The sequence below is a fragment of the Phodopus roborovskii genome, unplaced genomic scaffold, assembly GCF_943737965.1.
Source record: "Phodopus roborovskii unplaced genomic scaffold, PHOROB, whole genome shotgun sequence".
In the NCBI taxonomy this organism is placed as follows: Eukaryota; Metazoa; Chordata; class Mammalia; order Rodentia; family Cricetidae; genus Phodopus; species Phodopus roborovskii.
In genome coordinates this window covers 32,083,530-32,098,028 of record NW_026126517.1, presented here as the reverse complement: position 1 = coordinate 32,098,028, position 14,499 = coordinate 32,083,530, and the positions used below count along the sequence as shown (strand labels likewise).

General features: G+C 42.1%; 1 protein-coding gene across 2 annotated transcripts in view; it reads left to right on the top strand.

Moving 5' to 3' along the window:
- Positions 1–14,499, top strand: part of Nrg4 (neuregulin 4) — a 60,609-nt gene that overhangs the window by 42,241 nt on the left and 3,869 nt on the right. The window contains exons 4-5 of one of the 2 annotated variants that reach the window (XM_051197512.1): positions 6,181–6,260; positions 12,293–12,380. In XM_051197512.1, the coding sequence (XP_051053469.1) occupies positions 6,181–6,260; positions 12,293–12,309 (97 nt within the window). In that variant the 3' untranslated portion in view covers positions 12,310–12,380. The remainder of the gene's footprint in view (positions 1–6,180; positions 6,261–12,292; positions 12,381–14,499) is intronic. The other variant, XM_051197513.1, reaches the window with a different exon arrangement.

The following is a 14,499-nucleotide window of genomic DNA, read 5'->3' as shown; positions in this document are numbered from 1 at the left end:
ATATCATGTTGATAACAGAAAATCTCATAAACCCTGATTAAAATTTGGAGGGGCTCTGCTCTTTTTATATGTGCATTATTATGTGTTTTATTTCAAGTTATCATTTAGGCAACCCAGTAGATCTTATCTCGTAATCTTTGCTTCTGAGTTATTCAGATAGAAAAATCTCACAAGCCCATTGCATCAGATTGTGTTTCTCGTGTGATCTCCCATTTGCATGTGTCCTTCCTCAGTGTGACCTTGCCACTCAACCAGCTGGAGGTTAGGGCTGGGGCTGTGTAGTTCAGCCATAGTGTGCTTGTCTGGCAGGCATAAGGTTCTGAGTTGCAATAAGTAGAGTTTCTTTCTTCCTTTCCTTTTCTTTTTTTTCCCCTGAGACAGGGTTCCTCTGTGTAAGAGCCCTGGCTGTCCTGAAACTCGATCTTGTAGACCAGGCTGGCCTCCAACTCACAGAGATTAGCCTACCTCTGCCTCCCAAGTGCTGGGATTAAAGGTATGCACCACCACCACCTGGCTAGAGTTTATTTCTTTAGCAGGTACTATGATTGCTTTAGCCATGAATATTGGGTAAATGTTACAGTTAAGAACACAGCCTGGCCAGGCATTAATGGCAACCTCCAGGACAACCTCCAGGAAACCCTGTCTCAAACAAACAAACAAACAAAACAAACAAACAAACAAAAAACACAGCCTTTAAATGGACTAAAAGCTTCATCTTAGTATCGGCCAGTATCTTGTAAGAAACCTAAGCAGAGAAAGAAAAGAGCTCCTGTTGGACTCAGCCAGCAGCAACTGCTAGCTAGCCATCTGGACAAGGCTCCCTAGATGTCCTGCTGTTTGGAGCTCTCAATTGGCTTGTACTATCTACAGGTTACCTGCAAATACACAGAGGCCCCAAAGAGGAAAAAAAGCTCAGTGGTCAACCAATAGAAGCATGAGAAAGATTTTAATGTGCTGAGTTTAGAGTAGCATTATTATGAAGTATCCGATGAATCATCTTGAGAATTCACTCTCAATGTACAAGTTTTGGGGAAACTCAAAATGACCTGTCCCAGAAGTGACACAGACACTGACAGAATCCCTTCCAAAAAGTGTTAGTAAATGCAGCTTGCCCATATGCTGTAAAGTAGAAAGCCAGAAGTAACTACACAGTAACTAAAGAAGGGGATCTAATACTTGATCTGGACTTGCTAAGAGTGACTTATGGAACTTTAATATTGTTACAGTTGTTGCAACTGGATTCCTTTACTAAGCTTTGAATTTGTAAAGGTAACAATGTAGCATCCTAAATGTTCCAAGTGCTACTGAGCCACAAGTTTTCATAAAAGTCACTCTGCAGGCTGGCGGCAGAATTCAGAAATCTTCTGATCTAAAGCTAGATGTAGTTCATGTTTGTAATTCCAGAAAATTCTAATCTTAAGTGCCCTATAACATGCTAAATAACTTTTATCCCAGGCACAGTGACTTATACCTATAATCTTAACACTTGAGATGCTGATGCAGGAGGATTGCTGTGAGTCCCAGGCAAGCCTGGCTATCAGGAGAAACCCTATCTCAAAAAGAAGCCCCTGAAGCCTGATCTTTAGAAAGTAGACATGTAGGTATGAGGACAGAAGATTACATAGAAAGCCAGTGTTCATTGAAAAAGAAACCTCTGAAGGCAGAAGTGGTGGCACATGCCAGTGGTCCATGGCTAGCCTCAACTGCTTAGAGAGACCCTGCCTCTAAAAACAAAGATGAAAAGAAAGAAAACTCTAATCACTAATGTTAAATGGATATTCATCCTGAGCCCATGGTGCTTCTAATGTCTAGTGGGGGAAAGGTCAAGTGTACAAAGTGGTCCAGACTGCAAATACTCTCAACTGATTGACAGAAACAAGTGCAAATTAGCTGCTGAAGAACCACTGTCATTCTTTACCTTAAAGGGCATCTCACAGTATAAGATTACTCACTGACATGGGAGAACAGAGGTGCCACTAATTACAACTAATCTTGGGAAAACTGGATAATGATCTCTTCTGATTCTAAATTCATCTTCCAGTATAGTATGCTAAGGAGAAGGCACGCTGATTAATTCCCTCATTATTCGCTGTACTGATGATTTAGAAATAGAATGTTCCTTTGATATTGATTGGTTATTGAACAACTTTATATAATATTAGCCGTGGCACTCTAGATATGGCTGTAGTAACTATGAGTTTGCTATGCCTCAAATGTATCCTCCAAATGCCATGCTACAACTGGCAGTGGAGCTAGGTGTTCAAAATATTTTTCTGTGGGGAGAATCCATCCCATGATATAAAATGAGTATGTTTAATATGTATGAAAAATAAATGGGAGCTGAAGGGATGGCTCAGTGGTTAAGAGCACTTGTTGCTCTTACAGAGGAACTGGGTTGATTCTCAGCATCCACATGGTGGCCCATCACAGCCATCTATATCTCTAGTTATGGAGGATCTGATCCCTTACTGAACTCCTGGGACACATGCATACATGCAGGCAAAACTCTCATACACAAAAATAAAATGTAAATCTAAAATTTTAAAAATAAATTATATATCTGCAGATTTTTGCAAAGGCCAATACAGAAATTGTAAAAATAAAACTAACCTTAAAAATTCAATATATTTTAGTTCAATATTGTTTTAAGTTTAGTTTGTGTTTTTAAAGAGACTAGAAACAGTAAGGGAAGGGATGAAGGAAATGGGGAGAGATAAAATGGAGAACACTAGAAGAGAGAGGAATGAATGGAAAGGTACCCCAAACCTAAGAAAAAAAGAATTGTAAAATAATTAAGGAAAGGTTAAAAAAAAAAAATGGCAAACAGAATGACTATGTCTAACTCATTTCCCCCCCCCCCCTGGAATTTGAGGGGGAAAAGACTTGGGACAGTGTTTGAAGAAGGTAGTAGCTGAGTCATTCAGAATTTGTAAGTTACACTCAGATTCAGCAAATGTCAAGCAGGTTAAAGAAACACACAGGTGCATAGCAAAACCTTATAAAGCACAGAACCCTGGTTCTAAGGAGAGAATGCTAGGGTAGAGCAGACAGCATTAGGCAGGAGGTGTGGGGAGAGACGAGGCACTAGTGATGTTTGCAGTGTGCTGAGAGCAGGTGACCAGCAGCCCCAGACCTCCGTAGCGGTGAAAACATCTTTCAAGACTGAGACAGAGGCCGGGCGGTGGTGGCGCCTTTAATCCCAGTACCTGGGAGGCAGAGGCAGGTGGATCTCTGTGGATTCAAGACCAGCCTGTGTTACAGAGTGAGTTCCAGGACAGCCAGAGCTACACAGAGAAACCCTGTCTAGAAAAACAAACAAACAAACAAACAAAAAAGAGGGAGAAATGATCATCGTAGACCTGTAGACCTTAGAGTTATTTCACAGTGAGCATTCTGCTCAAGGGCTGGAGAGGAACTGACTCTGCAGGGTGTATGTGAGATGCAAGAAGGAAGAATGAAGAAACAGTGTCTAAGTTTCAACAATAAAGATATCCTATGTGTTTTTAAGAGTGGACAATCCACGCAGCCAAGTGACCTTGACTTTGTATTTTCCTCGCCTCCACCTCTAAGATGCCACAATGGTGGCGTGTGCTAACACTCCTGGCCGAGTCTTGATGTTTAAACTGTCCATGAACATTGTTACTCTAACCCTTTCTAATAGACGTTTTATTTTATAAAGGTCTTAAAAGATGCTGGAAGCCTGAATATATAGAAAATGGATATGAATTTAATTTAGAAATACCATTTGTCTTATAAAATAACATGTCAAAATGATTTTCAGGTCACGCAGAAATGTGCTTGAAATCACATATTTTCTCTTGGTATGTGTTCATGTATGTGGGAGTGTGTGTACACATGTGTGTACAGGCGAAAGAACAGTGCCAGCTGTCATTGTCCAAGTGTTGTCTACCTTGCTTGGCCTGGAACTCACCAAGTGGCCTAGGCTGCCTGGCCTCGGGTCTGCCTCTCTTGCCTCCCCAGCTTGACGAGCAAGGGCACAGCACCACACTCAACTGTTATGGGTTCAGGTTTGGGTTCTGGGTCTCCCCATGCTCACAAGGCAGGCACTTTACCAGTGAGCTATCTCCTCAGCTCTTTTTTCCACTTTTAATGACAACTTGAGCAGAGGTAACACATGGCGTAACCACATAAGGAGAATCAATGTGGTCATGATTGCTCATGAGATCTAGGCTTCCTGCTGTTGTCTACTGACTTTGTGTAGTGTTTCTGGGCTTAGAAATGTTCTTTCAAGAGTGAAACTAAACCAGACATGGTAATGTGGCCCTGTGACCCCAGCTCTTGAGAGGTGATAGTGTGTCCCTGTGATGCCATAACTTGGGAGACATAGACAGATAGGAAGGTTACTGAGTTCTAGACCTGCCTGGCATACAAAATAAGACCCTGTCACAAAAATAAAAGGAGGAAGGGGGGGGGTCTGGAAAGATGGCTCAGTAAGAGCACTTGCTGTGCAAACATGAGGATGTGAGTTTGAATCTCTAACACCCACATAAGATCTGGACATTGCTGCATATGCTCATAACTCCAGCGTTTGGGGTTGGGTGAAGACAAGTGGGTTCAGCTTACTAACCAGCTAGCCTAGCTGAAATGGTAAGCTTTGGGTTCAGTGAGAGACCCTGTTACAAGGGAGTAAGGCTCAGAGTGATAGAGACACCTAACCTCCTCCTCAGGTCTCCACAGGGCAAACGTACAACACACACAAATACACACACACATGCACATACAAACACACACTCACATGCACACACACACACTCATATATACACATGCGTGCATACACACATACATGCACACACACATACATGCACATATACAAAAATATAAATAAATACACATGAATGTACACACACATGCACATATATACACATAAATACACACATACACACATATATATACCCACACATATAAACACATGCACGCACATACAGATACACACACATGAGTGTGGTAGAATATTTTTTTAAGGTGTGTGACTTTTGTTTATGTTGCATTTGTTTAACTGGCTGAAGCTGTGATTCTTTGCCTGTCTAAAACATCTGATTGTTTAATAAATAGCTGAACAGCCAATAGCAAGGCAGGAGTAAAGATAGGCAGGGCTTGCAGGCAGAGAAGATAAATAGATGGAAAAGCCAGGAAGGAGAGAGGAGCAAGAGAATAAGGAGAGGAGGACATCAGGGGCAGCCACACAGCCACACAGTAAGAAGGAAAGTAATATACACAGAAGCAAGAAAAATAAAAGCCCAGAGGGAAAAGGTAGACAGGATAATTTAAGAAAAGCTGGCAAGAAACAAGCCAAGCTAAGGCCAGGCATTCATAACATATAATAAGCCTCCGTGTATGATTTATTTGGGAGCTGGGTAGTGGGCTCCTCAAAAAAGCCAAAAGAATAAAGAGTAAAAGAGCAAAAACATCCAACAATACACACACAATGGCAGAGAGGAAAAGAAAAGGAGAGGGAAATGTTTAATAAATTAAAGAATGAAAACAAACAAAATTATAACAGAACCTACTGGTGGTTGAAATACTTTTGACCTGAGGGCCTTTTGGATTTTCTGTGACTTAGAAATGATGCTACTTGAATGGGGTCCAAAACAGCCCCCAACCCTCAATGCTAAAATGTCTGCTAGAATTGGCATTTTAGGGTAAAGGCCAGTGTGCTTTTACAAAGTGTCATGTTGCTATGGCTAGATGATATGGATTCACTTTCACCAATGTAAGTTAATACATTGAGATTGGTGTATTGGAAAAAAAATAATGCACCTTTACATTTCAATTTTCATTTACTATTTAAAGCAGTTCTATATAAGGCTATAATCAGATGACCCAAAGAAATGGTATTTTAATGTCATGAACTAGAATTGTTCACTAAAGCCACCCATGGTACATAAAGGGTCCACAATGGTGGGATGTGATCCCTCTTACAGAAGCACCTGTGATACAGCATCTAGGCCATGCTGTAAGCTCATCAGCACCCTGGGTGTCTCCACCGCCTCTGCTGGCGAGTTGGTTAAAAGAGGGCACAACATTAGAGCAGCCCTACGGTTTCAGGTAGTTCTAGAAAAAGAATGAGCTTCCAAATATGGGAGCTTAATTTCTTTCTGACACTCATGAGTTTTCTAATTACCCGTTTTCCATTTGTATTTCTCTCCTCTTTTATGCCAGGAAGGGCCACCTTCAGAGGGCCAGCTCAGTCCAGTGTGAGGTCAGCCTGGTGGAGAGAAGCACTACCGGTCCCCATCACAGTGAGTACACTCAGAATGGAGTGCTGGGAGGTACTGGTGAGATCCTTGTTCTATTATGTACAGATTTGTGTTCACAGACATCCAATCTTCGGTGACCCTAAGAATTTTCCTGCACATTTTGTGTTAATCATTATTTTTGTACATGAGGATAAATTTATTAGCAATGTGACATAGTATTTTTCCCAAAATAAATATGTGAAATTGCATAAATTTTAACCCTTGAAATGATGCCATCAGCTGTAATGTGCTATGGCAGATCTGAAGAACAGGGTTCCAGAAGCATTCTGAGGTAGGCTGTGCTAGGAAGGCGGGGGCAAGGAGTTACCTTAGGAGTGAAGGTCTGTGGGAGAAATGTGGACAAATCAGTGTTTTAAAGATATCTTGAGATTTCCGGCTAAAGTAGAACAGTAAGCACTGGATTTCCTTCCTCTTACTTGAAAACATTGAAAAATGAACAAACTGTGAAGCAACAGTTGTCTTCTGGTGTCAGTATGCATTTGCATCTGTGTGCACAGAAACAGGAAGACCTCTGGGGTTTGCTGGTCACATAATCTTTCTGTATCAGTAAGATCCGGGCTTAATGGGAAACCATATCTCAAAAAGTACAAATAATCATGGAGGAGGAAGATGACAGGAATTAGTAATATCAACAACAGAAATTAGATGACATTCCTACCAGTATGACAATTGGGGTGATAGACAACTTCTTTGAGGAACAGAAAGTACTGGAGAAAGGTTATTTGAGGGGCTGGGGCTGCAGCTCATGGGTAGAGTGCCTGCCAAGTGTGCAAGATGTCCTGGTTCTGTCCTCCACATTGCATAAAACCAGGGACAGTTATGTGCACCTACAAGTCCAACACTTAAGAAGAAATATAGACAGGGCGATCAAAAGTTCAAGGATATTCTCAGCTACAATGAGGTCAGCCTGGGCTACATAGTACCCTGTTTCAAAAAAAAAAAAAAATCTGAAGAGTAATACGATTAGTAAAAAGTTTTCTTTTAAAAAAAGATAATTCAAATAGTTCCATATCCATTGATTGAATTTGTACAGAAGCTTTTCTTCAGTGACAGTCCAGACCCAAATAGCTGAACTTATGCCAAACCTCCAATGAAGAACTAAATAATCTACCTAAGTTCATCTAGAAATATTAAAAAGAGACCAGCTTTATAGTTTAGCAATGTTGCAGGAGAGGGAGTTAATATTAAAACTAAAGTATTTTTTATATGTGAGAAACTGCTAGATACAGAAGCTTTTAAAACAACACACCATGTGTAATAGCATCTCAAAGTACATAAGAGTAGTGGGGGAAAAAAACGTGAAAAATAGTGAAAGACGCTGTAGTGGTCTGGATGAGATGGCTCCCATAGGCTCGTGTGTTTGAACATTTGGTCAGAAGTTGGTGGAACTGTTTGGAAAGGGTTCTGAGGGTTGGCCTTGTTGGAGGAGGCATGGCACTGGGAAGGGACTTGGAGGTTTATAGAGATTCATGCAAAGATGAATCATGAAAAGCAAATCGGTAACTATTTGATATACTGGACTGTATGCAAGTGACAAATCTCTACGCTTCAAATGATTCCACTGTAAAATGAAACGCAAGGCACCAAGTAGGAGAAAATACTGCAAACCAGAGATTTGACAGATGACATAAAATACACAAGAACTTAACTGAGCATTGGGGTGCACACCTTTAATCCTAGCACTTGGGAGGCAAGGGCAGATGGATCTCTGTAAATCTGAGGCCAGCCTGGTCTTCTCTTCAGAGTAAGTTCCAAGACAGCCAGGCTGTTACACAGTGAATATCTCTCTCTCTCTCTCTCTCTCTCTCTCTCTCTCTCTCTCTCTCTCTCTCTCTCTCTATTTAAGTTGAAACAAACTCAGGAAACAATTGAAGTAAACTATGGGCATTTTTCCAGAGAAAAGACACAAATGGCTAATAAGCACATGAAAATACTTAGCATTGTAATCCATTAAAAGATTGAAAAACCAAAATGAAATACCAATTAACACAGTAACTCTAATGTGATCTTTTTAAAGTTTGTGGGATATGGGAAAACACATTTCATTGTTGTAACTATAAAATGGTATGGACAGTCTCTTAAGGAACAAGTTTGTATGATCCAACAATTCCCTCCTAGTCAACCACCCAAGTAAATGAAAATTTTGGTTTGGATGATGAACTCAAATGCTCACAACAGCATTCCTCCCTGTAACCAGGGAGTGGAAACCACCCCAAACCCCATCGCTGTGCCGGTAAAAGGGGCAGTCATAGTTGTACAAGCACAGCACATGTGCTCATACTGTCACATGATCAGAGTCACTTGTGCTGTGTGGTAGAAGTTTCGGAATGCCCTGTGGGCATTAATATAAAAATATTAAGATAGGTGAGTGAGTTCCTAAGGTTTGAGGTTGGAATAAGTAATGACTGCAGATAGCCCTGAAAAATATCCCCAGGGTAATGGATATGTTTAGAAACTGGGTCATGGTTGTGGCTTTATGACTACATTTTTGATTATGAGCCTAGCCTTTAACGTCTGAGCCATCTCTCCAGCTCAATGACTACATATTTTTTTAAGCCAGTGAATAGTATATACAGGTGAATGTTTTAAGTTGTGGGTTATATCTTAGTAAACTTGCTAGAAGTCAAATTTTCAACTAACAATACTAGGCTGGATATATATGTACTAAAAAATGAGGCTACACCACTACCACCATCTACAACATGAACTCAAAGTGGATGAGAGAAACTACATATAAGACCCAAAATTGCAAGGCTCAGAAAAACCAGAGAAGTGCTCTATAGAGTTGGACTTGGCAATGATTTCTTATAACACCTAAACAGAGTCAACTAAAACATTTAGATAAACTGGACTTTATCAAAACCAAAAGCTGATGAAATTAAAGGATACTGTCTATAAAGAGGCAGTCCACAGAGCAGGATAAAAGGCGTTCAACCCATGCAGCTCCTGGATTTAATATAGAGAAGTCATCTCGTGTACATATGTGTGCATGGAAACAGACAGGAGACTTTTTTGAGGGGCGTGGGACTTCCTTGGGAAAATGTAAAGGACATCTGTTTTCCTCAAACAAGAGCAGACTGACCTAAGAGAGAGTCTGCCAATTCAGCTTGGCATTATCAATGAGTTCATTAGGATTGCCTCTAGGGGCCTCACAGGCACACCAAAGAGCGAGGTCCCACTCTTGAAGCTCCAGTTCTGTATGGTTCCCAGTTGGCAGCAGAGTTGGTACAAACCTGGGCTCAGAGTGCTACCTAGTGTTAAGTCAGGAGAGGTGACTGCAGGCTCGGGCACAGACAAAGCAGATCTTGGAAGCCTAGCACCTATGTGGATGCTGCCTTTCCTCTTACAGAGCTTTGCTGGTCTCAGCAAACACCAGCCAACTCTAGAAAGACACGCAGAACATTTAAAAGGTATCTTACTATGATGGGGTCACTCTGCCAGCGCTCAGGGGACTAATCCCACTATAGACAGGAGGAAGCAGGGCACTGCAGGGTGCAAGACATGGAAGGCAGTTGAGGGGCAAATAAAAGCAACATGCAATGATACATGCATATGAAAATGCCATAGTGAAACCTGTTGTTTTAATAGAAACTTAATAGCAAGAAGTAATCCTGAGTAAATAACTCATAACAAATAAAAGCAGCCCAGTTTGAAAATTGGCAGAGGATTTCAATAGACATTGAAATAGAGTATGTGATGAGTTCAGCATCCACTGGCTGCTGGGGTCATAAAAAGGGGGGTGTGGACCCCTCACACATTAGGACAGTGGCTGTTTAAAGGCCATATGTTGGCAAGGATGTATAGAAACTGGAACCCTTATGTATTGCTGGTAAGAATATAAAATGTTATAGTCACCATGATAAATGGTGTGACAGGTCTTAAAACAAAACCACAGACTCACCACTTTATACAACTGTTGACTACTGGGGGTTATATGCATGAGCAAATATTTGTACACCCACATTCATAGGAGCTGAATTAGCCATAGTCAAAAGGTGGAAAACCACTCAGCTGTCCAGTGATGTATGAGTGGATAAAATAAGTGGATGCATATAAATGGAGCATTACTTATCCTTAAAAGGGAATGTAATTCTACAATACAATACATTATGCTAAGTGAAAAAGCCAGTCGCCAAAGCAAGCACTGTGTAACTCCACTAAGATGAGATGCTAGAGCAGTGAGACCCCCAGAGACAGAAACTGTAACTGTGGTTACCAGGGACGTGGAGAGAATTGTTTAATGTGTAGCGTTTTAGTTTGGGATGACAAAACGTTTCTGGAGATGATGGTTGTTCCTATTATGTAATTTTACAATGAAGTCAACTACAGAGAAGGACACAGCATCATTAGTGATGTTATCGGATGACACACTAAGCTTTCATGTATTCAACACGATCAGTTTCAAGACACTAAGAGAATGTGTCCCTTATTGTGTCACTTTGTGGCAGCTCTCCTTAGTGGTTTCAATGGTTGTCTGGCCTTGGTTTACTCTGGAGTGATGATGTCTGGAGTCACATTCTTTGGTAATATACTTGATGGTGAGCCGACCAGTCAAAGTCCTCAAAGAAAACGCCAAGGCCTTATCATTGTGCTGTTAGCTGGGAAGGTTAAAACAAACAGGCCAATCCAAAAGGGCGGTGTGGGGAAACAGTGCTCTGCATGTGTGTCTGTGTGAGGGCATCAGATCCCCTGGGACTGGAGTTCAGACAGTTGTGAGCTGCCGTGTGGGTGCTCGGAATTGAACCTGGATCCTCTGGAAGAGCAACCAGTGCTCTTAACCACGGAGCCATCTTTCCAGCCCAAAATGAATATTTTTAAGTGGGAGAAAAAAGGTAGTAAAACTATAACAACAATCAAAAGCCAAGATAGGATGAATATTGGGCTTAGTTTACAAAGTTAACTTATCTGACCAGGCGTCTCTCTGAGGCCAAACGACATTAGTTCTAAGGCCATAATTTAGCAAAAGAGATAAGGTCTGTGTGGTAAGAAAAAAGCTGGACTCTGAGATGAGCCCAATATAGACAGTAAGACATGCTCAACAGCCTCAGTGCAGACCTGTGTTAGGAAAATTATAAAAGTCAGAGGACATATTCAACCACAGTGATGAAGGACACCACCCTTAAAGCCATATTCAGTCTGTCAGGGACCGGAACAGGTAAATTCTGGGATGCAGACCTCTCGGTAACTCTCCTTACTAGCTTGGTAAGAAAACCCACAGCTTCAAGCCCCGGCACATATCACATTGTTCATGTCCCTGAGGCCCATGACTTAATCATGAGTTCCTGTGCGCCGCCACTGTGGCTGTTTCAGATGTGACAACTTCCAAGAGTCTGAAGTGGGTGGTACTTTGTATACAGAGGAAAAGGGAGGCTCAGATGTCAAGCTTTTGCATTTGGACATTAGTAGAGCAAGAATTTAAGCTTAGATGTGTCTGGCTTCCCAACCTGTGTCTTTCTTTCATTTTTTAGGAATGAGGGTGTGCAGAGGTCACAGGACACTAGTATGGAGTCAGTTCTGCTCCTTGCATGGCTGGGCTGTGTTGCTGGCCTCCATACCCATGTTCCCTATTGCACATGGCCTTCCACAGGTCCTTGGGGATTGCTGGTCAGAGCAGCTTTGTCCCCAGGATTCTCCTGTCTTTGCAGTTGATAATTTTTTACAATGTTTGGTGTCTGCTTCTGTCTTTGCTATCAGCGACTCGTTCTAGCACCACCATCACCACCGCCACCCCGCCGCCCTTTGTAATTATGATTATTTTAGACCAATCACTAAGCTTGTTATAACCTTAGGCAGCAGAAAGAGTGCAGGAAGGCAGGGGTGTACATTAGAGACTAGCATGGCGATTCTGACACACTGTGCACAGGTGCTGCATGTGTGGATGTCTGTCTGAGGTAAGTTCACTGCAAATCTTCTGCCACCAGCGGAATTGTTGGGTATATACATGTAGATAAGAGGGTAGATGGGTGTGTATATACAGAAAACCGAGTGTGCAAGTACAGTCTTACCTTCTACAGGTCACAGAGATCACTGAAGACACAGCCAGTGAAGGTCACTATTGCGGTCACTTCACACAGCATAAAGGGAACCGTATCGTGAGAGAAGGTACACCTTAATTCTCCTTTCCTTAGACATAAGGCTTGGTAGACCATCCTAATCAAGGTAGCCTGTTTAGGGGAGAGGAAGCAAACATTGCACACAATCTCTCTAGCACTGATGGGACAATCAAAATGATAAAAATCCTAAGCAATGTCCAAAGAAAGAAAAAAGATGAAAGTTTGTTTAGTGAAAGGAATATTTATTTAGAGCATTATAAAACACCTCATCCAGCCAGCTAGTTCTGGTGGCCCATGCTTTTAATCTCAGAATTTGAGGCCAGCCTGTTCTACAAAGTGAGTTCCAGGACAGCCAGGACTGTTACAGAGAGAAACCCTGTCTCAAAAAAACAAAATGAAACACCCCACTTCACTGTTGGTTACTGAAGGAAGGAGGGAAGGAAGAAAAAAGGAAGTCCATGACTGCTCCTAGGTATGGTGGAGAAGAAGATTTATTGTAGATGAAAGGGAGAGCATAGTTAGAGGCAGGGACATCTGGGAGAGTCCAGGGTGACATGACCCCCCCCCCCCAAGCCGGGACATGGGAGAAGGGAGAGAGGAGAGCCAGACTACGAGGCCAGGAGGTAAAGGGTAGACCAAAGACCAAATGTCTGGACTATATAGCAAAGAGCCTTTGTGGGGAAGGGCACCCCAGTCCCTGGAGAAGTTTAAGGTAGGGGGCAGGATATTACAGGCCTACCTTATAACAGGTAGCGCCTGAGGAATGCAGGGAGAACCTGGTAGCCAGGTCTGCTTTGAGATGATGAACAGGCACCTCAGTTAGCTATTTGTCCCAGATTTGAGAGCTATCAACTATCTGGAAACACAAGCTAGAGTCTGAGAGGAGGGAACTTCAACTGAGAAACTGCCTCCAGAAAATCAGATTGTAGGCAAATACGATGGGAAAGGTACACCAGAAGAGATTTAGGATTGCCGTTGTCACCTCAGGTCTTGCTATCATAGGGTTCCCATTGCTGTGATGAAACACTTGGGGAGGAAAGGGCTTATTTGGTTTGCATATCCTGGACCACAGTCCCTTGTGGGAAACCAAGTCGGATTTCAAGTCAGCTGGGAACCTGGAGGCAGGAGCTGATACAGAGTTCATGGGGCAGTGCTGCTTACTGCCATATTCCCATGCTTTCTTATAGAACCTAGGACTTCCAGCCCAGACCCAGCATCTCCAGCTCAGGGGTGTCCCCACCCACGATGGGCTGGACACTCTCCCGTCAACCACTAATTAGGAAAATCTCTGGTTCACTTCCCAGTATTTGACTTTTCTTGATGCTGTTGCTCTGATATTTGACTGTTCAAGTATATAAATGTTGGTGGTTTCCTGTGTTGACCTTGTACCTTAAAACTATGAGTTTTTTTTTTGGTTCTGACAGTCTTGTGGAATCTTTAGTTTCCTGTGTGTAAGATCATATAGTCTGTGAACAGATAATTTCACCTTTGTCCAGTTTGATGCCTTTCTTTCACGTGTTTAGCTGCTCCAGCCAGTCCTTGTTGACTAGCAACAGTGCAGATCAGTATCTTCCTTCCCATCCTACAAGAATTGCTTCCCCACCAGATTGGAAGTTTGTCATGGGTGTTCTCATGGTGGCTTTTATGTTGACGTCGTAGTTCTTCTCTACTTCTAATTGGTTTTTTACAATTACAGAGGAATGATTTTTACCAAATGGCTTTCCTGTTTTTCCTTGAAAACCAAAGTGCTCTGTTGTGCAGTGATTTGTGTCACTCTGTCCTACAAACCCTCCATGCTGGGTTCACATGTTTATGTTCTTCTTATTCCAGCCTTCAGCTTTCTTTCTCATTGTTCTTCCTGTCCCCAGTGGCCTCTGAGTCTCTGGTGAAGTCATTTTTTTTTTTTTTTTTTTTTTTTTTTTGGGGGGGGGTTGGCTTTTCACAATCCTTTCTCTTAGTGGACACTGATTCCCTTATCTTCCTGTAGCTCCCATGAGCATACTGAAGTCTCATTAGAGAATGTACCAGCCTATGTTGCTTGCTTTTCAATTAAGTGTTCAAACTCAAATGCATGCCCCAGCGTGTTTCTCTGTTCCTCTGAGTACCTGTTACTTTCCATTTTGGAAAGTCATTATTTTAACAGTATCACCCCCTACCCCACCCCACTA